The 24,867-nt window shown below is 40.2% G+C and overlaps 4 protein-coding genes across 7 annotated transcripts in view; 3 read left to right on the top strand and 1 right to left on the bottom strand.

The window, feature by feature from the left end:
- LOC130551790 (E3 ubiquitin-protein ligase TRIM39-like) overlaps nucleotides 1-3,626 on the top strand; it is a 9,864-nt gene extending 6,238 nt beyond the window's left edge. For both annotated transcript variants that reach the window (XM_057329715.1, XM_057329723.1), the window contains exon 7: nucleotides 1,627-3,626. In XM_057329715.1, coding sequence (XP_057185698.1) covers nucleotides 1,627-2,171 — 545 coding nt within the window. In that variant the 3' untranslated portion in view covers nucleotides 2,172-3,626. The remainder of the gene's footprint in view (nucleotides 1-1,626) is intronic.
- LOC130551810 (serine/threonine-protein kinase pim-1-like) overlaps nucleotides 1-24,119 on the bottom strand; it is a 25,972-nt gene extending 1,853 nt beyond the window's left edge. Inside the window, exons 1-12 of one of the 3 annotated variants that reach the window (XM_057329757.1) lie at nucleotides 22,174-22,332; nucleotides 21,371-21,541; nucleotides 19,932-20,006; nucleotides 19,457-19,615; nucleotides 19,149-19,235; nucleotides 18,830-18,937; nucleotides 18,606-18,706; nucleotides 18,418-18,495; nucleotides 17,905-18,292; nucleotides 17,048-17,218; nucleotides 13,963-16,891; nucleotides 12,880-12,966 (exon numbers count right to left, since the gene is read on the bottom strand). In XM_057329757.1, coding sequence (XP_057185740.1) covers nucleotides 16,788-16,891; nucleotides 17,048-17,218; nucleotides 17,905-18,292; nucleotides 18,418-18,495; nucleotides 18,606-18,706; nucleotides 18,830-18,937; nucleotides 19,149-19,235; nucleotides 19,457-19,615; nucleotides 19,932-20,006; nucleotides 21,371-21,541; nucleotides 22,174-22,198 — 1,467 coding nt within the window. In that variant the 5' untranslated portion in view covers nucleotides 22,199-22,332 and the 3' untranslated portion in view covers nucleotides 12,880-12,966; nucleotides 13,963-16,787. Of the gene's footprint in view, nucleotides 1-12,879; nucleotides 16,892-17,047; nucleotides 17,219-17,904; nucleotides 18,293-18,417; nucleotides 18,496-18,605; nucleotides 18,707-18,829; nucleotides 18,938-19,148; nucleotides 19,236-19,456; nucleotides 19,616-19,931; nucleotides 20,007-21,370; nucleotides 21,542-22,173; nucleotides 22,333-24,013 lie in introns of those variants that run through there. The other 2 variants (XM_057329766.1, XM_057329749.1) reach the window with 2 other exon arrangements.
- LOC130551803 (E3 ubiquitin-protein ligase TRIM7-like) lies at nucleotides 3,852-9,810 on the top strand. Its single transcript, XM_057329736.1, has 7 exons — nucleotides 3,852-3,934; nucleotides 5,027-5,668; nucleotides 6,034-6,129; nucleotides 6,250-6,483; nucleotides 8,696-8,843; nucleotides 9,029-9,055; nucleotides 9,149-9,810. The coding sequence occupies exons 2-7, from the start codon at nucleotides 5,033-5,035 to the stop codon at nucleotides 9,700-9,702; spliced, it is 1,695 nt and encodes a 564-aa protein (XP_057185719.1). The 5' UTR covers nucleotides 3,852-3,934; nucleotides 5,027-5,032; the 3' UTR covers nucleotides 9,703-9,810.
- On the top strand, nucleotides 23,743-24,867 carry LOC130551838 (histone H2B-like). Its single transcript, XM_057329801.1, has one exon. It carries the CDS (start codon nucleotides 24,067-24,069, stop codon nucleotides 24,439-24,441), a length of 375 nt encoding a protein of 124 aa, XP_057185784.1. The 5' UTR covers nucleotides 23,743-24,066; the 3' UTR covers nucleotides 24,442-24,867.

The following is a 24,867-nucleotide window of genomic DNA, read 5'->3' as shown; positions in this document are numbered from 1 at the left end:
GACCTCATTCTATAGTATTTCTCTGATTAAATGACTGACAGAGACCCATCCTCTATCAGCCAATCACTGTGGTCATAGTCAGTGAGCTTGCTGACATCATCCATAGCAACGAGGTCAATCCCGCCCTTTCTCTTAGCTTAAGATTTCTTTCTGCTTGTTCTAATGGGATTGTCGCGCCACTTGGGTGTGGACAAAATGTAAAATTATAATGGGTTCTAATTAGTGATGCAACGACGCGTCGTCGATTACGTCGACTACTAAAATACGTCGACGTGCGTGAAATGCGACGACGCTTCGTATTATTTACGTTTATCAGCTGTAATAGCAGTTTCTGTTCCCGGGCGTGTGTAAGTTAATCAGCAGAACAAGAGAAAGTATAATTCACCCGACAAAAAGCGATCGAGAGCCTCGGACGCAGTAAGTTATTGAATGGACGGAGGAATTCCCCCTAACGTTACCCCCGGAATGCGATCATCACAGCATGGACACGCAATCACAAACGGACGGAGAGGGGCACGTAGATGTAGACGTTCATATTAAATTACTTTATTTTAACACTACGCTTTACATGAATGATTTACATTAACGCTATTGTACTAGTGTAAGTTAGTGTATGTGAACCTTTGCAGATTGTGACCCTGCATAAATTACTCTTAAGCTTCAAAAAGGACTGACTATCATGAAACCACCAATGCACTTTTTATGTCATTCGATAGTTTTATGCGAGGAATAAACCAATATAGCGTAATGAAGAAACTCTGACCTCCGCTGGTGCCGTCTGTCAATCTCCAGTCAGCATGCGTGTGTACGGTGACGGTCAGGACGCTACTCTTTCCAACATGTTCCAATGTTTTCATTATTCTTCATAATGACAAGATGATAGTCTATGGTTTTGTTTAAAATGTATTTTGCTAGAGACTGTGAGTTAACGTTACTCGCTGAGTATAGCTTAGCTTATTAGAAGCACTGGAAGCGGTCTGAATATGTTGCGTCTTCATACGAAATAACTCTTTTTAAACCTCTGATTTAACTGTATACTGTCGGATTGGTGTGTTAAACATGTAACACATCATCTCTTCTCGTTGTGTTCTAACTATTATTTACTTTGGGGAGCAAAATGATCCCGGGACTTCAGAAGGAGTAGGTGCTTTAAGCGCATCGTTGTGCGTCCGGGATGCGCATAACTGTAAATAACAAAGCGAATGCATTAAGCGCATCATTCCGAGTTCCGGGTGCGCGGGCTCGCTTTAACGCCACTCTGCACTAGAGTCTTTTATTCGGTGATAGTTTTGTACAATAAACAGAGACAGATAGTAGTATTTTACTTTTACTCAATTACATTATGAGACTGAAAATAGAGTCGGATATTACTTGGAGGAAAAAAACTGCAGTTACAAATGACAGTCTGTTAAATGCACGCAGCATTCCTTGTGAAGACTCGCAACGTAATTTTGGCACGACATTTGGCTGAGGCGGCCGCCTCCAATTTCTCTATGCAGGAAAAACCCTGCTATTGCTTTTTATAATGTTATAGCAATATAATATTTATTACATCGTGCCTCCTTTTATGATCAAAACCTGTTTTTGAACAGGTTGAAACCTGAAATTGTGTGTTTTCGCTTCTAGGCGAGGTGATCATGGATCCGTCCACAGCCCAGCGGGATCTGTGTCTTTCTGAGGACGGACGGCAGGTGCGTTATGAGGAGCAGCGCAAGAGTTCGTCTCACTCCGACACGCCGCGTCGCTTCAGTCCAGCTCTGTTCGTCCTGGGCCGCGAGGGGCTGTCGGCAGGCAGACACTACTGGGAGGTGGAGGTGGGACATAAGACGGCCTGGACCCTGGGCGTAGCCTGCGGATCAGTGCGACGGAAAGGAGAGATCCGACTCAGTCCAGATGGAGGCTTCTGGTGCTTGTGGCTGAAAAACGGCGAGGTGAAGGCTCTCGCCGGCAACAGGGTTCCTCTGTATCTCACCTCGCTGCCACAGAAGATGGCCATCTTCCTGGACTATGAAGCCGGTCAGGTGTCCTTCTACGACGCGAGGGCACGTTCTCATCTTTACACGTTCTGCGATACGTTCACAGAGAGCTTGTACCCCATCTTCAGCCCCTGCATCAATCAGGATGGAAAGAACCCCGGACCGCTAATCATCAGCCCGGTCAAACACAGCTGAGCAAGTGGACAAGCTGTTCGTACTCACACCAGGGGTAAAATAGCACTGCGAATCTACAGCATCATGAAGATCGAATGTGATGACAGACACTCCCACGTACAGTTTAATTTCACAAACAGTTTGAACCCTTTTTAATGTCACACATTTAAAAAAAAAAAAAGCAACTTAAAATAACTTCTTATTTTTGCAAACACTCGTGACCAATTAATATGTTAGTGCTTTTTTCTTACTTTAAAATACTAAACAAATCATTTTATAAACAGAAATCCTTCACTTGAATTTGGAATGTGTAGAAGAAAATACATTCCCAAACGTTTCCCGTCGCTACAGCACGGACAAAAAGTCACTTAAAGGTCTTTTTCAGAAGTGCCTGGGAATGTTGTTGCTTTCAAGACTTTGAAAATGGATCCCCGGCACATTACAGTCGCATTATTTACTCTGTGAATAAATGCCCCGGAGTGACCGCAAAACCACACCACAGGTGTCAAGAGTTCTTTTAGGGTAAAAAGACGGAACTTCCATCAAATAATGCGGACTGTTCCAAAATGTGTGCCAATACTGTAATATATCATACATGTTATATATGTTAATATATGTTATATAGCGGTGGAATGGTAGTATTTTACAGGGCCCGTATTCACAAAACATCGTTAGGCTAAAATTAGCTCCTTAGAAGAAACTCTTAAAAATAATGGGTGTGTCGGTCCTAATTTTAGGACTCCGAGTATGACCCACCTCCAATCACTGTGGTCATAGTCCGTAAGCTTGCTGACATCATCCATAGCAACAAGGTCAACCCCGCCCTTTCTCTTAGCTAAAGGTCCCCGTGAACCGGAAGTTGTGATCGGTTTTACTTCCGTGTTTTGACGCATTTCAAATGAGAAAAATAGTGGGCGTGGCTTTCGTCTTTCTCTGCGATTTGATTGGATGTATTAAAACAGCCGTTGCATTGTGAAATGGGACTGGCAGCAGACTGACAGTTGAAGGGGAGGAGTTAACGGATGCGCCGCCCAAGCCGTCTAACATACGTCATTCAAGAAGGAAGTGCATTTTCAGATTTTAACCGAAGATTATGAGGGCACACGAATGTTAAAAAGAAAATGACTCACGTTGATAACTATTTACAATTAACGCTGCAATATTTCGTGTTATTTTTAATTTCACTTTCTTAGTAAAAGTTGTGAGATAAAAGAGGTCAGATCAAATGTTTTGTGAATACGGGCCCAGAATGCTATGGAAGACATTTTTTTGGATAAAATTTGCATTTGATTGTGCTTTGATACTAGAAACATGTTAAATGAAAAATATATCGACTTTATATATCAGACCAACTCTGTATTTGATTATATGTTGATTATTATAATGTTTTTGCTCAGGGTGTCATTGTTTTTCTAAGGTTTTGTATGAACTTTCCAGAACGTTTTAATAAAACTGCATTTGTGCTATTGCCAGAAACGCAGACTGAAAGCGTGTCATAAATGCACAGATGTGTAGACAGACAGACAGATGGATAAATGAGGAGATATACAGGCAGATATACTGTATAGACATAAGAAGAATGAGTGCAGCGCATGTGAATGGTTTGGTTTGTTTGTTGTAAAGGCCGGTGTGGGGTGTAGAGTTAAAGTGAAACTGGGTTAAGGCAGGGGGGTGATGGGGGATATTTCGGGGTGGATGACCGTCGTCAGCTGTGCTTCATGTCACTTCTGTCCAGAGCTGAACGCTCATTGTGTTCAGTGTCATTCATCTAGAACAGAGCACTGGTGAGTGTCTATTAAAACACTTTCATTACAGCATGAATACAGTCCAGGATTCAGGATGACAGAACCTGCACGTGTGTGTGTGTGTGTGTGTGTGCGTGTGTTTAAAATACAAAACAACAAACTCATCTGGTGCTGAATAATAATACGACTTGCTGAAGACTCGACTAAACTGTGTTTGCTTTTCACCCTTAACATTTCGATTAGAAATGATGTTTGGGCTCTGAACTCTCCCGCATGTGTCGCTCATGAAGCAGGTGTCTGGTAAGGCTGCAGTATTTTTGGCTTCTATGAATAGCCGGGCTTCACATATTCCTGAAGTGTCTCTGTATGAGAAGAAGAGTTCAGATCAACAGGCGGATTGCTAATCGAAACCAAATGACTCGCTGTATATTTAGCACACGGAGCGAGCGACAGTCGTGCCAGCAGGTCTGGTCTCAGACGTTCTTCAGGGCTCCTCAGACATTTCAACTGTGAAAAAAGAAACGATGGTTCAACTTAAGAAAACAAGTAACATGGCTGCCTTCAAAATATTGGCTTACAAACTCGTTGTGTTAACTAATACTCTTAAGTTGAATAAACTCAGTTTTAAGGCAGCCAGGTGACTTAAGTCAACCCCAAAAAATGTGTTTGGAATTCAAGAATCAGAATGAAATGAGTGTAATTGTGTAAACATGAAGAGTCTGGAGGTATAAATGAACGTCGATTGGAGAGGTCAAATCATCTGGATTAGAGTAATTGTGATGAGAAATGTTTGAGTTGATACTGAGATCTTCAATAATACTGACTTGTGATTGCAGACGAGACACATCTGAGCTCAGTTTGACACATTGTTGACATCAAACTCAGAGACATTTGTCAGATTTCGGACTCTCCGGAGGAAATATCTGAGACACAATTTACTAGCGTTGATGTCTAGGAGAAATCATTGAGATATTAAAGAGATCTGATCTATAGGTTTTAAAACGATTTAAAGATTACGTGAGAATCCACACTGAAGAGTTTTAGCGTTTTCTGTCAAAGAATGTCAAAGCGTCTTCTTCAGAGTTAAAGTTAGCAGCTGTTTGGATATGTTTTTGTTTCTTTTCTGTGCAGACGGGAATGGCATCACCCACCGGTGTGTTAGCAGAAGAGCAGGTGCACTGTTCCATCTGTCTGGATGTGTTTACCAACCCGGTCTCCATCCCCTGCGGACACAACTTCTGTATGGCATGCATCGGCAGCTACTGGAAGTCCAGCGCTCTCTTTATGTGCCCGATGTGCAAAAAGACCTTCTTCAGACAGCCCGAGATCAGCATAAACACAGTGCTGAGAGAAATCGCTGAAAAGTTCACGGAGATGAAAGCCAACCCAGTCAACAACCTTCTGAGAACCACGCAGCCGGATCCCGGACGAACCCCCGACGAGCTGCCCGAGCTCATTCCTCCTGACGAGCTGCGGATACAGGGGGTGCCCTGCGACGTGTGCACCGGCCCTCCACAACGGGCGGCGAAGTCGTGCCTGGTTTGCTTGACGTCTTACTGCGCGGAGCATCTGAAGAGCCACGCCGCTCGCTTCACCAAACACAAACTGATCGAGCCGGTGCGCAACCTGGAGGAGCGCATGTGCACGAAACACGAGAGGCTGCTGGAGCTGTTCTGTAAGAAAGATCAGACCATTGTGTGTGTGCTGTGCACCGAGATGGACCACAGGGCTCATTACACCGTGCCGGTCGAACGAGAGTGGAGCGAGAAGAAGGTGAAGACATCAAAAGACAACAGGGAATAGACTCGCTAGGACATTTGGTTTTTATATCAAATGTCGAATATTAAAAGGAGTTATAGTGAATATACGACTGGTATGATCAGTTAGCTAGATCCTAAAAACCCTCCCAGTGTAGGTCATTCAAAACTATTTTATGAGATGGCTGATTCACACAAGGTAAAAAAAGCAATAACGAGGCCCCACACTGAACTTAACCATCGCTGTCATGCGCTAGTTAGTGGGAAGCAGTTAATATGGGGTATTATCGTTGTATTTGGAAAAATACATGGCCAAAATAATGAAAAAGTATCAGAAATGTTTAAAAATGCTCCTTAAGAGAAAAGTGTTGTGGTTGACAGGCTCTGCTGCGTAAAACTGAAGCTGAAGTTCAGAAGATGATCCAGGAGCGTATGAAGAAAGTCGAGGATTTCAAACACTCAATAGAGCTCAACCAAGTGAGTTCAGTACGTCACTCTAACAAGCTAAAATATATCAAACTCTGTGTGTTTCATTAGTCTTAGTTAGCTTCACTCATCCTTCCACATTTTATCTTCTGAATCTTAAACTGAACACAGGCCAGCGGTCAGAAAGAGATGGAGGACAGCATGCAGGTGTTCTCCGATCTGATCCGAGCGCTTCAGAAAGCTCAGGCTGAGCTGGTGTTGGACATCGAGGAGAAACAGAGGAAGACAGAGAGCTGGGCCAACGCTCAAATCGAAGAACTGAAGAGCGAAATCGACGTGTTAAAGATGAGAAACACAGAGCTGGAGTATCTCGCGCACACTGAAGACCACATCCATTTTCTACAGGTGCGCGACCATCACGGCTTCACACTCTTCAATGCAATATGTACATTCTGCCGCATGATTTTACTCTTGAACAATCTGCCAGTTAGTCTTCATTTGGTCAGCGTCACATTACTTTGGGACCACGTTCTGGATCCTTTTTTTATTTTGGCCAAAGTCCCAGAAACATTGTGGCCATGTGCTCAGAAAACGTTTTCAGTTAACCCCACAGGAATGTTGTAGCGACGTGGTATACTGATCTCCAGATAACCTGGACACTGGTCGTCTTATTAAAGAGTACATAACTAGGGATTTTGAAGGTCCTACTTTGGTTTATGGAGTGTCCAACGACACGTTTATGTCCATAGAAGGTGTAAAAACACTATTATGTCGTAATAATAGCTAGTTACTTTTACCTTACTTCTTGACTGACTCTCAAATGATGCGTTCCACGATTCATCTGTCTAACCCCCGCCCCTAATCCGCTAGCCTAGTCTGATGTGATTGGTCAGATGGTATAGTCTGCTGTGATTGGTCTACCGCTCACAAGGCTCACGAGCTACAGTGTTTGGGGGGGAAGAGTGAAGTTTTGGTGGGCAGTCCTAGCAAAACGTAGGCGGGGACTATATGTAGTGACGAACATCTGCGGCGGTTGGCGAATCGCACTAGGGACGACTCATTTGCGTGATTCAGAGTCGACTCCTTTTTTCCAAGCCGATAACTTTGTTATTCATTCACCTTCGGATTTACAACTTGGCAGACTGCTTACATTCAAACACGGCAACATTACACACCGCAAGACATGTCATTTTCATGATCTCATGTTATGTACTCTTTAAAGTTTCTGGTCATTTCTATTTATGATGTTATTATATGGTAAATTTATAATCGGAGTAAAATCTATTATAAAACAAATGTTATAAATTTGACTTTTTACAGCTCAACAAATTAAACTGGATTTTAACAATATACAAATATTTCAATTTAGTTTCTATTTACTTAGTGCGCACGTTCTCTGTTCTGCAAAGGGCCACACACTCGCATCATTTAAAGGTTAATGGTCATTTCATTTTGATCTTGACATATTACTTGAGCGGTTTATTTATGTTCTTTATTTATTTACACCTTACAGACGTGACGACAAACATGTATTTTAGGAATTTCTGATCGATTTAGCGCATTTAAATGAACAGACCCTGATGTTTGAGTGTAACCGAAGACACTTTTGATGGTTGTATCTAAACAAAACCATATCTCGCTGAACATACGGTATGTGGTAAGACAAGAATATAATGTTAAGCTTAAAGATCATGTTTATCCATCTCTGTCAATAAATCCTCTATACTGTGTTGAAGTCTTTGGTTATTTATGCCATTTACTTCAATAACTAAATAAAATATCTGAATCTGCTGTACAGTGTAGTTTTATCAATCGTTATACTGTGTTTTATACATATTTGAATAGAAAATGACTACAGTGGAAAAAACGGAATCTTGAACATGTACAAATCACAAATTAATGTATTGTGAGGGAAAAATAAAAAGTTTAAATTAAACTCGAAAAACGATGTTAACAACGTGCCTGTTTGGTCGGTCAGAACTACTTATTTGGTCCATCCTTGAGGCAAATCCGGTCCAGTCCTGGGGCCTCATTTATAGAATGTTGCGTAGAAACCGTCCTAAATTAGATTTTACGATCGTTTCTCAAAGTGCGTACGTGTGATTCATAGAACGAACGTATGCACAGAAAACGTGTGTACGCCTCTCGATCAGATGTGAAGTCTATAAATCGCAAATGATTGTGAAATTGCACGCAGCTAACAGTTTCAGATCAAACCTGCAGCACTCAGACAAGCAAAAGTGTGTACGTCTGCTCGGACCCTGATGAGCGTTAAGCAGTTTTCCACGTCAAACACCGTTTTGATACGTTACCGTGGATTTTTGCATGCGCACCCTTTACGATCAAATCTGAGCATACGCACATTTATAAAGGAGGCCCCAGGTGCGTCTTAGGACGTAATCACCACATTCCAACAACATCCACATTTTCGACGCCATGACGAATATGGGACAAACTTTGTTAACTGGGTTATAACTTGTTTTCTAAAAAAAATTATGCTTTTGCCCAATTCACCTCATACAAAATTAATACATTTGTCACCTCATAAAACAAAACATATCACCAGAAACAGAAAAATAACAACATTGAGTCATGTTTCTGTTTGTTTTTCTGACAGAACTTCTCATCATTAATGTCTCATCCGCACACTAAGGACTGGTCTGAGATCTGTGTTCCTGCAGATCAGTGTGTGGGTACCATCAGGAGAGCTGTACTCAAACTGGACCAGACGCTTACTGAAGAAACAGACAAACTTGTTGAAATAGGTTAAAGAACCCTTTGGCGTATATTCTCAGACTTTATACATTGCACTTTAGAAGTCAACATACAACCTATTTTGAATGTACAATTTTACTTACGTTGTGCATTTGGTGTGCGTTAATGTGTTGACAGTTTCTGTGTCTGATCGCTTTTTTTTATTATTTTCCTTATTTATTTGTGTTGTGAACAGAGCTGAGGAAGATTCAAAAGTATTCAGGTAATGTCGCTTTGGGTGCGTAATCAATTCTGAATGCTGTATATAAAGTCGCCTTTGAATTCAACAAAATCTCTCTTTTGCGTCCTTTTAAAGTCGACGTAACCTTTGACGCGGACACGGCTAACCCCTGGCTGCAGCTGTCCGAGGACGGGCATCAGCTGCGTCACCTGGGGGCGTGGCAAGACTTGCCCGACACACCCGAGCGCTTTGATACAGTGGTCATCGCTCTCGGCCGCCAGGGCTTCTCCTCCGGACGCAAATACTGGGAGGTTCAGGTGGGTGAGAAGGACGACTGGTATTTGGGTGTGGCCCGGGCATCCGTGAACAGAAAGGGCAGGATTTCAGTGAGCACACTTCACGGTTACTGGGCTCTAGCCATGAAGAAAGGTCAGGAATACCGCGTGTCCTCCTCGCCGCCCGTCCTGCTCTCCATCGAGCCCAAGCTGAGAAAAGTGGGCGTGTACGTGGATTATGAGGAAGGACAGGTGTCGTTCTATGACGTACAGGCCAGAAGTCACATCTACACCTTTATGGACTCGTTCAAAGAGAAACTCTTCCCATTCTGTTATCTCTACTGCTGCGATAAAGCCTCTGACACCATGACCATCTGTCCCTTACAGGAGAAATCGCATGTCAAACAGTGCTGATTGACAGGATCGACAACATTAAACCTTTTATTTTGTGTTTTAGAAACAGGTTTCTTGATATTAATCAAATTTATTTCACGTATGACCAAATATTAAATATAATTTGAAAAGCCAGCAATTTTTTGGCGTTTTCTGTGTTTACGTTTGTTCTATGAATCACACGTATGCACTTTGAGAAATTTAGTACTCCTCATTTTATGAATGAGGCCCCATGTGTGGCAAAGTGGTCAAATCAACACTGTTCGGTCATTTGTTGAAACAGTTGTGGGCCCTTTAAGACACTTCCCTTCTCTTCGCTGACTTTTGGATATTCTATTGTGCCACACACGTCATGAAAAGTGAAACATAAGGTTGGTGCTAAGGTGTCCACACCAAAAGGGCGCCACATCCTGAGAAATACAGGGCTTCACCCAATACAAGGAACTCCCCACAGGGTTTGCATCTCCATCTCAGACAGAATACAACAATGAATGATGACTGCAAACTCACCCCTTCACATGTGTTCTCTTCTCCCCGTCTCCTCTTTCTCTCCACTAAGCTCAGAGCACCTCAAAGCTCACCTATGGACTAGCCAAATATCATATTCTATATGTAAGGTATAATCCACAGCTAGCCGTGCGTTAAAGGGTCTTATTACACGGCTCATTGGAATGCTTGATTCTGATTGGCCAGTCGTGACATTTGCAGGTTCGTTATTCCCAGATAACAACCGCTCAAAACTAATAACACACGGTAACGCAGATGCAGCAAATCATTTTGACAGGTTTTTGACAACCTAAATATAAATATGTCTTTTAATAGCATATATGACATTATATTTACAATTGATTCAACCAAATTGCCTGTTCGTGACATTTGAACGTCGTTTCTTACCTTAAAACCAAAACTAAACGGCTTTTCCTCGCGGAAGGTCTGCATTCGGTAAAAATGAGCTAATCAAATATTTTCAATTCACATTTCATGTCCAGTTTTTTTCTCATGTGGCAAGTAGTGGTGTAATAAAGTCGCAAAAAAAGCCCCTTCAGTGTGCTACAAGACCCTCCGCTTCACGTCCTGATCACACTGTCAGCAGTGGCGGGGCCAGGGATTGTTTATGGGGTGGCCCGGTAGGGGCCAGCAGTTACTTTGGGGTGGCACAGAAACTATCATCATCATGCATGCATTGTTAGGTTGAATGAGTGCCAAACATGATACTCATCCAACCTTAAAACACTTTAAAAGTACTCCATATTGCCCAAATCATAATGATGTATCTATGTGCTATTGCTACAATATTTATATTTTAATTAAATAAAATGAATCACCCTTATGTATTTTATTTTATTTAGTTTGCCAAAATTCATAGCTCCCATTTCTGGGGGGAAAAAGGACCAGAAACTCATGTCAGTTATGTAGGCTATTGAATTTTATTTCAAGCGCAAACAATACAACTTCAGCAAACTTACAAGCCATTTCCAAAAACCCTGACAGTAGTACTACTAGTACAAACAACTTGAAACAGATAAAAAGGTAACAATGAATATCTCAAAACTCAAAGATAATATGACTAGAGCCCTATTTGCACGGGATTATTATCTGGGGACCTCGTGTGATTAAGAAAGGACCTCCCCACATCTGTAATTCATGTGGCGCATTCACACTGGATAAATGAAGCCTTTGATTTTACTCAAATTTACATATTTATTTCCTGGATGTCATGGCAAGGCTTTGCGTATAGTTTGTATAGCCTATAGTTGTATGGTGTTTAATGATATATGACTGTACCTGTCAGCATTTGAGACCCGCGATCGCGAGCCGGACAGAACATCACCGAATGGGTTTCAGCTGTTACGGGAGTTTCCATGAGAAATAACAACAGGAGACTCCCGGCCAAAACGACAGTGTTGGAAGGTATGGATATGACCCAGCACCCAGCAAATAATACCAAAACACTTCAACACAGTCTCCATTATTCGTAAATGGTGGATACAACTTTGAAAAAGGCTATATGAGCCCGCCAAATCGCAGAGATGCCGATTCACACGGGACTAATATTATCACAGGACCTCTGTGTTCGTCAAAACATGGTAACGTTAGGTAATTTGAGGGCGAATTTTTACTTTACAAATTACAGACATGGCCGATTCGCAAGGGATTAATATCACAGACAACCTCTGCAATTATTACAAATGACTAGAGGTCCCCAGGTAATACTAATCCCGTGCGAATAGGGCTTAGTTCTAACTCAGCTATCGTACATTTTTTACGACTTCTGTCACACAGGACATTATACAACTGCGATGAATTGACACTTATCTTTAAAAGAACTGAAAGTAATCAAAGTAATACTTTTTGTCTGATTTTAATTACGGACCCGAAAAGTCGTGTTTCTGTGCTCACTGCTCAATAACTCGTAGTTGATCCAGGCACATAGGCGAGGTCGCGCTTCACTCCTGTCTCTCTCCCCATTGTTTATGAATGCTGGAAACCCGCGCTACGGAAAATCTCGCAATGCCTATCAGTGATTTACGGGTAGGATCGCGCGACGAGAGTTTCACAGTCGGAATATTATCATATAGACAGGATCGCAGTTCTCCTACCTAGACCAATATCTGATCAATTATTTTTGTTGTTTAAAAATGCTAACATGAGTGTGGTGGCCATGATTATGTCCATGGTGGCCGCGGCATTTGCCTGAAAAACAAGCCTCTCGTTCGCCTGGATCTGAGGGATAACGGATGTTAGACATTATCGTTAATATCGTTGTCAATATGGATATTTCTCTTAAGCAAAGGCATCGATTGGCTTCAGAAGACATTTGTTAAGACCATGGAGCCGTGTCGAGCAGTGCTTTGATCGATGGATGCACTTTTTAGAGCTTCAAAAAGTCAACACCCGTTCACTCCCATTCTACCGCTTGGAAGTAAAATGATACGTGGTATTATAACTACGACTGCATTATTCTTCAAGAAGAAAACCACATTCAGTTAAGATGCCTTGAGGGTGAGTAAAACGGGGGTAAATTTTGGTTTGTTAGTGAAATATCACTTTAAACATTTCGAGTATTTAAATATTACTTCACCATTATGACATTTGTAAATACTCATATTCCAGTAAAATTTTATCAAGAAAATGTGTCCAAACATGACTACATTTGTATTGTTTTGTTTTATAGAGTAATATGAACAGTTGATCTACCGTCAGGAGATGGTGACAGAGGTCTTGGCACAGGATCAACAAGACGAGGTGCTGGATTTATTCCTGATGGTCCTGCGACAGCTCCATCTTCACAATCCAAAGAGAAAATCCATAATGAACAATGATTCAGTTATAACTTGTTTGTTAAAAAAAAAGTTATTGGAATACAAGTCTAAAACACGATCACATACAGAGAGCTTGTATTATTTTTGTTTTGTTTTAAAGAGTAATAATAACAGTAGATTTATTCCTGATGGTCCTGCGCCAGCTCCATCTTCACAATCCAAAAAGTAAAAAAAATTAAGTATTAAAAACTATTACTTCTTTGATGTCAATTGCTTGTTAATAGTTACAAACAGAAGTAAACAATTATCATGTTTTAGTAATTGATCAAGAAAAAAATCCAAAACATTACTGTACAGATCTTTAGGGCCAGAGACTCCACTGGAATAACTCATCTTATAATATAATAATTATAATTAAGGCCTATTATTATTATTAGCACTGACATTCATTAGTTACGTCCAACAGGATTTTGTAAAACGTGCATGGGGTGAATTTATAAAACTTCTCCTATGGGATTCATGTGATTGCTAAACCAAGTGTTAAATTGTGAACAGACTTCTGATATCTTGATCGATCTGTGTTGCCATGGTGAGGTACTGCTGTAGTGCTTGGGCCCATCATCACTGCTTGCAGCTATGTTCTAGTATTTTATTATTATTATTATTAACCATTATGGCTAATCTCCTAAATTAATCACATTTCTGATAATAATAATAACAGGGTGGTGGCCTACGAAATTCAATCTGCCATGAAACAGGAATTTGTTATAACTCAAACACACAATGTCCAATCCACTCCAAACTGTACATGTTTGATAGAAGTCCTGGCCTGAACACGTCTATATGTCTATAATTACTAACAGTTGTTACGCCCCGTCTAGGGGTAAGGCTGGACGACTCGATTTATGGAGTCCTCCAGCGGATACTCATCCACGTCTGGGAGCATGATGAGGACGAGCAGATCGTCGTCCACACCAGTCAAAAATACACGGTTAAGTATGGGATCGCTCCGACTCACCCGGTAACACACCTCCACAAACTCCTCCACGTAGCTCTCCAGAGGCCTGTCCTAGAGAGAATCTATAGTATTCCACTTCAGGGTCCGGTATTCTGTCACGTGTAGTGGGTATACAAGCGCACGGCAAGGAGAAGTAATCCACAAGAGGTATTTAATGAATCCACAAAGGCAATCGGGAACAGAACAACATGTAAAACATAAACAAACAATACCGGACAATGATGGGGCAAACAGAGCGAGTATATATTAGGGGTGTAACGATATTCGAACCGAACCGAATGATCCGCGATACACCTCCCTCGATACGAACCGCGAAACTCCCATGGCGTACCATCACATGCGTTAGCTGTGCGGGACGAGCGCGCTTTTCCTGGCACAGGTTTGAGCATATCACTTCGCAAGCTGAAGCAGCAACTGTTGATCACGCTCAATAATGTGATGACAGTGCATTGTTAATGGCCAGAATGCACATAGATTCACAGAAACAACAAATACGAAGTTCAGTAACTAATTCTCCTTAAAAGCGTCTAAATGATATCTGTGTTTTAAACAGTCACGCGACATTCCAAAAATACGCTGCTGTCAGGACTTTTTGCTCCAAACCACAAAAGCAAGAGTCTGTCTTAAATTAAAGAATGAAATGATCCTAAAATCATATTATTGTTTGTCATTACCACAGATACACAGCATGTTTTATGCTTGTTGTGTTTGAGAGGGTAAAACGATCGTATAGCGCTGTCAATCACTCCTGCACTCCTCATCTCTCATCGTAACCTTCAGAGAAACAAATCATATTAAAGTTAAGACATCATGTTATGGTTATAATGCATGTGTGTGATGATCGCGTCATGCTGTCAATCACTCTGCATTGCATGATCCTTCAAAGGATGAGATGAAGCGCAATGGCTTTTTCACAAACTACATGGACGAGAAGGAGCACGTAAAATAAAAAGTTTCTTGAAGATCTTTATTATTATTAATGTGTTTAAAAATCTGCATTATTGTACTACATTGGCCGCGCATCCAGTCACTTTACCTCTTCAATTATTTTCTTCTTTGACATTGATTAAGATAGTACACTTTTTCTCCCTTGCGAAAATTAACCATGGTAAAATGACAAAACGTCAAATCAATGAAAAAAAAAAACTTTAATAATGAAAATATTTATAAAATAACTCTGTGGGAATAGGCTTTTTGGAACAATGGGCGAGCACATGCCCTTCGGGTCCGTCCATTGGCTACTCTCAGTGTTCCCAAACTATGCACTCGGCTGCGGTACATTACACTTCAGAAACAGTTACATGACTGAAAATGACACTTGTTCATTGATTCACACGTTTATTGTGCTTGGACAATGGATGCGCAAGCGGCGCGTTTGTACGCGTTTTTATCCTTTTACAGATGCGCGACCATTTATAGTGGTCACAAATAACAGATATACGAGTTATTGTATAGTTTTGAATGTGCAAAATGTTGACCTGTTGAGACTATACAACAGTAATCAAGTATTTCAGGAGCAGAATATTTATATAAAGAATAGGGCTGTCACGATTATGACATTTGGCTGACGATTAATTGTCTAGTAAATCATTGCGATTATGACGATTAACTGTCTGTTTTAGGGCTTTGACATTTTTGATTCAGCTTTGAAACGACCATATTGTTCTGAATATAAAGACTATGCTCTTTTTCTTGGAAATACATCGGAAAATATTGGTGTATCATATATTTAAGGTTTAGGCTTTCACCTGTCAATAATACAACCGCCAAATACTTGTAAATGAAGTAAATTGATCAGGAGTGAAGCCCCCATTAAAATGCTATCAGTCATAGAAAAGCTTCTAGTCTGTTTTTTTCTCACTTACAAGACTACAATAAAAGTTTACTTCCATGTTAATGAAATGTTGCTAGACTGGTTTTCACACTGAGATTAGTTTAAATAATATTAAATTGTACTGCAGGTTATTTTTATGGTAAATGCTTTAGTTTTTATTGTGTTGTGGTGGTACATTTTACAAGTATTACCATGCTTTAGTTACAATAAATACACTAAAATATGCAATATGCAAATGCACTACAGCTCCCCCTAGTGTCTTCTATAGAGATGTGCGATAATTGCGATGATCTGAAACCATCTGGATGAGGTCAAACAATCGCGATGAGAGGATTATTTAATAATCGTGACAGCCCTAGGGAATATGGAATGCATTTGCATCACAGAAAGTTTTAAAACATTTGAAAGCGTATGTCAATGTAAATTTAATCAATAATAATAATCGCAATTACAATGTCATGGGGAAAAATATAAACAATAATGATTGCCATAATCGTTCATTCTTCAGTTAACCTAACCTGCATGTCTTTGGTCTGTGGGAGGAAACCGGAGGACCCGGAGTAAACCCACGCTGACACAGGGAGAACATGCAAACTCCACACAGAAAGGCCTCCCGCACCAGCCGGGCTTGGACCGGTGACCTTCTTGCTGTGAGGCAACAGTGCTAACCACCGAGCCACTGCGCAGCCCAGTGTCGCGATGTAAGATCAAATATTCTAGCTTTAAAGCAAATAAATCATTCATTATTCAGTGCTTTTTAAAAGTGAAAACTGACAAGAATTCTTATCAAGTCAGTTTTTCTTATCCAATTGGCAGATTTTTTGCTTGAGTTTACACTTTTACCAGATTTAAGTGCTTCTTGCTTGTTTCAAGAAGGGCATGTTTTGCAGTGTAAAAAAGGCGTTTTAACTTACCAGTTACCTGTCCCTCACTAAAAAACAGATGAGAGTTTCCCGCGTGCCGAACGAGTCCTACCCGTCTCTTCTGGCATCTAGTCTGACGTCCTTTCATCGTTTGTTATCCAGGGATGATTTAGGAGATCCCTAGGATCCATTGCTTGGACTCGAAAATACGTTAAATAGAAGTTTCTGCATTCTGTTTTCAAAAGAGAAGAGATCAGTCATGTTTTTAAAGCGAGGCTGGATAATGTTGCCTTATGAAAACATCGTCTGTACTGTGTCAGTGTACAGATGACGTCATAACAACAGCAAAAACATATATCACATGGTTGAGTTAGTGCTTTGCACTGACCTCTAGATGCTCCACGGGTTCTCAAGGCCTCCATGTACCTCATGTTCTCAAGTACCTGGCCTCCGTGTACCGTTCTCATGTCAAACATTCTTTCAAATAAACTAAACAGAGCCTTGAGGTGGTCATAGCTGAGGTTCAGTCGATAATTATGATCCTCGTAAAACGGCTGCTCTGTAAAAGAGATTGTCATAGTTTAGCACAACAATTCATCCGCATCACAAGCAGAAATCAGACAGATCTGTTTACTGTCAGATGACATCTGAGTGAATTCACACATCAAATGAGAATGACTGAAGAACCTCCAGCACTGTAAGGGGAACTTCTGTAATCTGAAACATTTTTACTCAATAACTCTTTTAATGCCGTTTTATGCATTAGGACTTATTTACATTTGTTTGTACTAGGGCTGTGCGATTTGGGGAAAATATCTAATTTTTCTAAATCAAGCTTTAACTCAATATTGTCAATAGTGTGCCGCACAGTATAGGTATAGTTACCCTGCTGAAAAAAACATTCAAAACCATTAGAAAATTCTAGAAATTCTAAGTGTTTCCATTAAAACCATTACCAAATTCATTTTTGCAGTTTTGGGTATTATTGAAATAGGAATTACTGTTGTTCTATACGTCGCCGACTGCCAGATTACACCACACCAATAGAATCAGACCATAGAATAGAATAGGAACAGAAGCGTTTCATTTTGTTTTCACATCGCGTCCACATCGCAGCCTCTTGCGATTATCAAATCGGCGAACATCTAAGCACATTTAAAGCAGCGAACATTTAACACTGGCACTACACATTCACAGATGTACAATCATTTTGACATCATGACATGACACTAGGATTTGACTTACGGGCTTGACTTCCCTCCATACTAGGAAGAAAGCAGGGATTGGTTCTAGAGAAGCCGATGAGCTTCATGTCCAGGGTCTCTCTGTTGATCATGATGTTATTTGTGCAGACGTCACAGTGCTGCACTGCAACACGAATGAAGTAATCGAAAGTCTGCAGCAACTGGCGCATGATGGCCTGGACGACTCTTTCACTCAGCTGACCACCGTTCTCTTGGATAAATGTTTCCAGCTTCACCCAGGGTTCTGACAACCTCTCGAGGACCACTACATATCCATCTGGAAACTCAAACCAGTCGAGCATGTTTATCACATGAGGGCTCGGCGGAGGCGAATGCTGCAGCTGTAGCATGATGCTTATTTCCTTGTATACAGGCGCACGACACCCGAACTAGAGAAAAGCATACCGAGAGAGAACGTTCATTTCACTTACTCTTTGGTCATTGGTTGCTGTTAATTATTGATGACTCTACTAAACGCTTACACAGCTGAAGGGATAATGTTTGAATGTCTTACCGCACTGCGTTTATATGATGTGGAATGTGGATCTTCGCGTGATTCAGTGAAATCTTCAGGAACACATTTGAGCACCACCTGCAAAAGTGAATTCATTCAGTTTAAGATCATCTGCAGTCATCCGTGTGTTTAGATCAAAACTCTTGATATAAATTTGCAAGAGGACACGTGGTCAAGAACTGTCTTACCTGTCTCCCATCAATTCTGCGAACTGCAGCGAAAGCCATTGCACGTCGTCCGTGTTCAAGCACCTCTTCCGGAAGCACTTGATATCGGTTGGTGACACGTTCTGGAAAAAAACATACACAATAACAGCATGTAAACACACACGCCGACACGACAACAGTGAAAATAGTATAAAAAAAACAGGCCAGTAGCAGTGTAACCCACACAACACTGACAGTAGACTCACCATCAGTAAGATATCGGTCTGGAAAGGGAATGTCTATCAAAACATCAGCAAGACGCGGTGCTGGATTTATTTCCTGTTCCGGTTCTGGGGCAGCGTCACCATTTTCTTCTACAGTCCAGAAAGAAAGACCAGAATGAACAACTACATACTTCACTGACATGAATCATTACTTGTTAACAGTTACATGAATAAATCACTGTATTAACTATACACATATTCCTTGTATGATGGTTTTAAAACTAATGTAAACCAGTATTTTATACATAATCATACTCCAATAATACTGCATTGTTCACAGTAACATTAACGGTTAATTTACCGTCAGGAGATGGTGACACAGGTCTTGGCACTGGATCAACAGGACGAGGTGCTGGATTTATACCTGATGGTCCTGCGACAGCTCCATCTTCACAATCCAAAGAGAAAATCCATAATGAGCAATTTATTACTTCATGAACATTCACTAACATGAATCATCACTGGTTCAAAGTTACAAACAATAATTCATATTTTTGGTAAATTTGGGCTAAAATGGGTAAGTTTTACCAACAGTCATCACATTTGGTACACATACTGTATAGTTCACACAAAACAAACTGTAACTGTAAATGATGTTGTTATTCTTACCGTCAGGAGTTTCTGGGGCAGGTGAAATGATTGTCGACGGCCCCGGGAGAGGAGCTGACTCAGAATCAGTCGGATGTTTCATTCGTTTTGGGGCCGGCTCGGTCTCCTCCTCATCATCGTAAAAAGCTTCATCAGCTTTTCTCTTCCTTCCACGATGTTCTGAAAGGAATAACAGAATAATGCTCAGTTAATGCATAACTATATATATTCAATTACATCTGTAGCTTTACAGTAATTGTGACGAGCTGGTAATATTTGCACTGGTAATATTCTTGTCCCGAGTGTACAACCAAAATTGGCATTGACACTTTCCTTTAATTCGCTTTGAGTTTTCTGGTTAGCAGGTGATATAAAAGTATTAACTGTATTAACTATATACATATTCCTTAAATGATGCTTCTAAAACTAATGTAAACTACGTACTCATATACCAATAATACTGTATTATTCAAAGTAATATTAACAGTAGACCTACCATCAGGAGTTACTCCAAATCCAAAGAGAAGTCCTGGCATGGGGTCATCAGGATTTATTCCAGATGGTGCTTCATCTTCACAGTCCAGAAAGAAAGACCAGAATGAACAATTACTTACTTCATTGACATGAATCATTACTAGATTACAGCTTCATTCAGTAACATCAATAGTAAGGTTGGTAACTGTAAATATAACTGTAAATGGGGCTGGGCGGCCTTCCCAAAAAAGCACATCACGATCTTCATAACAAAGAATCTCGATCCACGATCTGAATTGAAATACAGGGCTGTACATGAACTTGTCTGCACTAACACTGGTGCTACAGAGGTGTAAAGTTTTGTGGCACAGGCCAAACAGTTGTACAGGTAAGTATAAAACATCTGTTATCATCTTTAACAAACACAAATGCAGATCATCCCATAAATAGGCTGGTTAACAACAAAGGACATTAATGTTATATACAAATGGATCAATTAGGGCCAGGTCATTTTTAGTTTACCCATTTTTTATTGTTCTGTGTTGTCCATTTTTTACTATCAATAGTAATATATTTATCCGCATAAAAAAATACTGTAGTAGCCTATACTTACTTGGCCTTTAGTAAACTGCAGTAAAATTCCTAGATAATAGTGTTACCGTTTTTGAACCTTACTACAGTAAATATTAAAGTATACTACAATTTACAACAAGAATACCACAATTTGCTTTATCAAATACTATAGATCACTACAGTATTTTTTCATTCGAGCGTTTAGGTTAACCTGTGCTCTATTTTGACGGGTCGTTGTGAAGACGCGTTCCCACAATAGACGCTTAGTTTCAGTGTGTGTAGTTCAGTGACGATAGTTTTTCTCAAACAGTGAAAACAGTTCAATGCACCTGAAATAACCTCTCAGGGCAACTCTGGACATGATGTTCATGTGTTTGTGTCCTCATACAAATCCATGAGCGTGTCACGCGTGTAGCACGTTAAACTGCGCAACACATTCACTCATACACGCAGAACCGGCAGATGACAGATTTATAGCAGGATTCCGCGTCCGCATCATGGAAATCATGGGGCTCTAGATATAGGCTATATGAACTCAATGCAGCCGGGAAACGAGTTTCAATCGCAAAATAGACTAAAACGAAGTAAATTAGTGGTGTGCCATCGATTAACGTCACACACAAACAAGCACAATTACAAACACACTACACAAACAAGCCGCTCTGTCTAATGCACTGGCAAAACTGTATCGCACGCGTGACAGCGATTGGAAAGCATCCAGATCTCTCTGCTCACACGCCAAGTCTGTGCAGCGCCGAATGATGTGGAACACACCTCTTGTTTTAGACGATACACAAGATCGCCATCCTCACGATTACGTTGAAAAGTGGATTGAGGACGCCTTCAAGATCGCCCACCCCTAACTGTAAATGATTGTGTCATTCTTACCGTCAGCAGTTTCTGGAGCAGGTGAAATATTGGTGGCGTGCATGATTGTCGACGGCCCCGGGATAGTAGCTGACTCAGAATCAGTCAGATGTTTCATTCGTTTTGGGGCCGGCTCGGTCTCCTCATCATCATAAAAAGCTTCATCAGCTTTTCTCTTCCTTCCACGATGTTCTGAAAGGAATAACAGAATATATATCTTCAATTTGTAACTCTTAACAATTCATTCATTTATACAGGTATTGAATTCACAATATTTGGGGTTTGCAAAATATCAGCCAGACGTCTCCTCCTCTGTCCCATCATGATCATTGAGAAAAGCTTCATCGGCGTTCCTCTTTTTGTCACAAGCTTAACAAATTATAGAATAATGTTCGATTAATTCTCAACAGTCAATTCTATTACTTTTCTCATGGACATGATTAAATGGTAATATTCACATGAAAACAATACAATATTGAGCAATGATTGACAGTGCGGACGGATGTAAAAGAACTTTTTATAAGACATCTTCAGATTTGAAATGCTTCTAATACAAACAACTATATTTACTGTCACGGTTATGAAATTTGGCTGATGATTAAGTTTCCAATAAACAGCACAACAGTTCAGCCTTGTGTACATTTGCGATATTTGTGCTTATACCTGAAATGACCTCATTTAAATTAAATAACAGTAATCGGAGATGTTTTAATACAGCACGATTACATTACAGATGTTACATTATATTACTTTATAATTATTATACTTTTAATATTAGATTAAATATAGACATTGGTCGTGTTTTTAAGGCTTTAAGATCTTACTGTTTTCAGTCGCTGAAGGCATCATCCTGTCAGCCGTCTCAGATGTTTAAACACCAACAAACCGAGTTTAAACGAACTCAGAGACTTTAAATGCTGAGAAAACAATAAACGCTGCAGAGTTAAACAACTATTTCACTTCAGCTTCGCGTTCAAAGTGTTGAAAAGCGTTTATGTCTCTGGTTTTCAGCGAAGATTACAGAAGCGTCTTCACAACTGAACTGCTGCCACTACAAACATTCTAATCGCAGCGTCATAAAGCCACAGTCTATGTGCGCGCGTGCGCGTGCGTGTCTCCGTGAGAAAAACAGCTTCTACAGCAAAGTAAACGATGTTTATTTTATAAGATAAAAGTGCAGAAAGGTTTATGTGGTGATTTGATTTAGGGGTAATTATTAATATTACATGAGCATGAAAACATGTCAACTACACTTCCACAAAATAACTATAATCAAAACATCCGTGTACATTTGCGTCCTTTTATTTTTTTTAACCCAACGTGGTTTCGTCTTCAATGGGTATTTAGTAAAGATAATAATAAAAGCTTATTTTATTATGAATATAAATGCTCATTTATTATAACCGCGGATTTACATCAGCATAGTAACATTAACTATTAGTTTAACCATGATATTCTAGTACGTTACGTTAAAACTATAGTAATGCAAATGTTAATCAATCAGTCAAAAACACGGTTACCACACATTTCGTGTAATAAATAAAGTACAATTTCCTAAGGTCGTTATCTCTGTTGTGTTAAGGGTTTTATTCAGTGTAACGTTAGTTGACAGATATTTACCTCAGTGTGTCAGGTAAAGCTGGAAGGTGATGATGAACTTCTTTCCTCAGGTTCAAACGCCATAAGTTTAGCGTCTTCGACGACGCTTTTATAAAGAAAAAGTTTGATGAATCTCGCCCGTTTTCCATCACTTACTAACAGAAGCACAATATAAAAAAGGTGCGCTCTTTAGCGCCATTTGTTTGTAATATAAAAGTGCCGGTTTCATGCGGAGTGATTTTATATTATATATATATAAATAAAATAAAAACACCTTAGCTTTGTGTACTATGGTAGGCTGTATGAGACCAGTTTTACTCCACTTATGCCTATAACACTAACGCTACCTCATTTGTAAGAAAAAGCTATTTTTGTATTTATTTGTTAAAAATAATTTGTAAATAAATTAAGTTGTTACAAAAGTAACTTGTACAGTTTGTACAAATAGGGCATTTCTCATTGTCTTGCATGCGTTTGAAGTATCAACTATTTATTAAATCATTATCAAGTACTTTTTTAATACATTTCTTTAGTCTTCATCTATTTTAACTTACATATAGATTTTCCTCAGGATACAGATCGGTGGGGACTATGACACAATATGCCTAAATAACTTCGCACGGTAGATAATAAAGCGCAACTCATTACATAAACTACTTTACTTAGTAATGTTGCTCAATTTTGTTTTCAAGCATGTAAAAAATAAGGCAGCACGTGCTCTTCTATTGTCTATTGTTTTAGCTGTATACATTAAAAAAGACTTCTAATAAAGGAAAAATTCACAAATCCACGGAGAAGAAGCGGTGATTTATTCATCTTTTTCGAGGTAATACAGAATCAGTTTATTAACTCGATGAAAACAGAGGGAAAGTAAATAGAAAGAAAGACAAAAGGTGGTGATTTTGAGACGATGGGTGGAGCTGATGTTTAGCAGAAGACTGTGGTTGGCTCTCATACCCTCTCGTCACAGTTTTAGCTGTCCAATAAAATGTTGTATCATGAGGACGCGCAATCGGATTGGACGCGAACTCTGTGGGAAATCAGCATAGATCAGTGAATAAATACCTCTCCACGTCCACAGAGCACCACAACTTTGATTTTTTTCTCAGACCGCAGTCATGCCTGAGCCCGCGAAATCAGCTCCTAAGAAAGGATCCAAGAAAGCCGTCGTGAAGAGCGCCTGTAAGGTAGGGAAGAAGCGCAGGAAATCCAGGAAGGAGAGTTACGCCATCTACGTGTACAAAGTGCTGAAGCAGGTTCATCCCGACACCGGCATTTCTTCGAAGGCGATGGGCATCATGAACTCTTTCGTCAACGACATCTTTGAGCGCATCGGCGGCGAGGCGTCGCGTCTCGCGCACTACAACAAGCGCTCCACCATCACATCCAGAGAGATTCAGACCGCCGTGCGTCTCCTGCTGCCCGGTGAACTCGCCAAACACGCCGTGTCTGAGGGGACCAAAGCCGTCACCAAATACACCAGCAGCAAATAAATCCTCATCTGATCTTCTGTTGATCTACACAAAGGCCCTTTTAAGGGCCGCCCACTCTCTCCATTTAAGAGCTTCCGGTATCTGCTAAAGCCAAATGTCCTAGGCGGACAAGAATAAAATGTCATAATTATACAAATGTTGGCGTGTTTTAAAGCAGCTGTTTCTTTAAATGTTGACGTTCAGAGATATCTTCAGCTCTGCGTTTGTGTCTGAACACAAAGAGTTTGATGAGCGTAAAAATCTATTAAAGAGTTCGGCTTGCCTTGGTTTTTGTGAGCATTGATGGTGCTTTGCATTTATTATAAAATGTACATTACAATTTAAAATACTCAAAAGTTTGCAAATAATGCAAACTACAAAAGCAACTAGAAAAGCACTACATATAAAGGAAAACAACTTAAAATATTTAAAATTACTATCAGTCAT

Source organism: Triplophysa rosa, linkage group LG1, assembly GCF_024868665.1.
Source record: "Triplophysa rosa linkage group LG1, Trosa_1v2, whole genome shotgun sequence".
NCBI classification, from domain to species: Eukaryota; Metazoa; Chordata; class Actinopteri; order Cypriniformes; family Nemacheilidae; genus Triplophysa; species Triplophysa rosa.
The sequence above is the reverse complement of the archived record's forward strand: the minus strand, read 5'-3'. Positions and strand labels throughout refer to the sequence as shown.

Coding starts and splice junctions, on each gene's coding strand:
- LOC130551803 (XM_057329736.1), top strand. CDS start 5,033: ATGGCATCACCCACCGGTGTGTTAGCAGAAGAGCAGGTGCACTGTTCC. Junction 8,844..9,028: donor AGACAAACTTGTTGAAATAG/GTTAAAGAACCC, acceptor TGTTGTGAACAG/AGCTGAGGAAGATTCAAAAG. Junction 9,056..9,148: donor GAAGATTCAAAAGTATTCAG/GTAATGTCGCTT, acceptor GTCCTTTTAAAG/TCGACGTAACCTTTGACGCG.
- LOC130551838 (XM_057329801.1), top strand. CDS start 24,067: ATGCCTGAGCCCGCGAAATCAGCTCCTAAGAAAGGATCCAAGAAAGCC.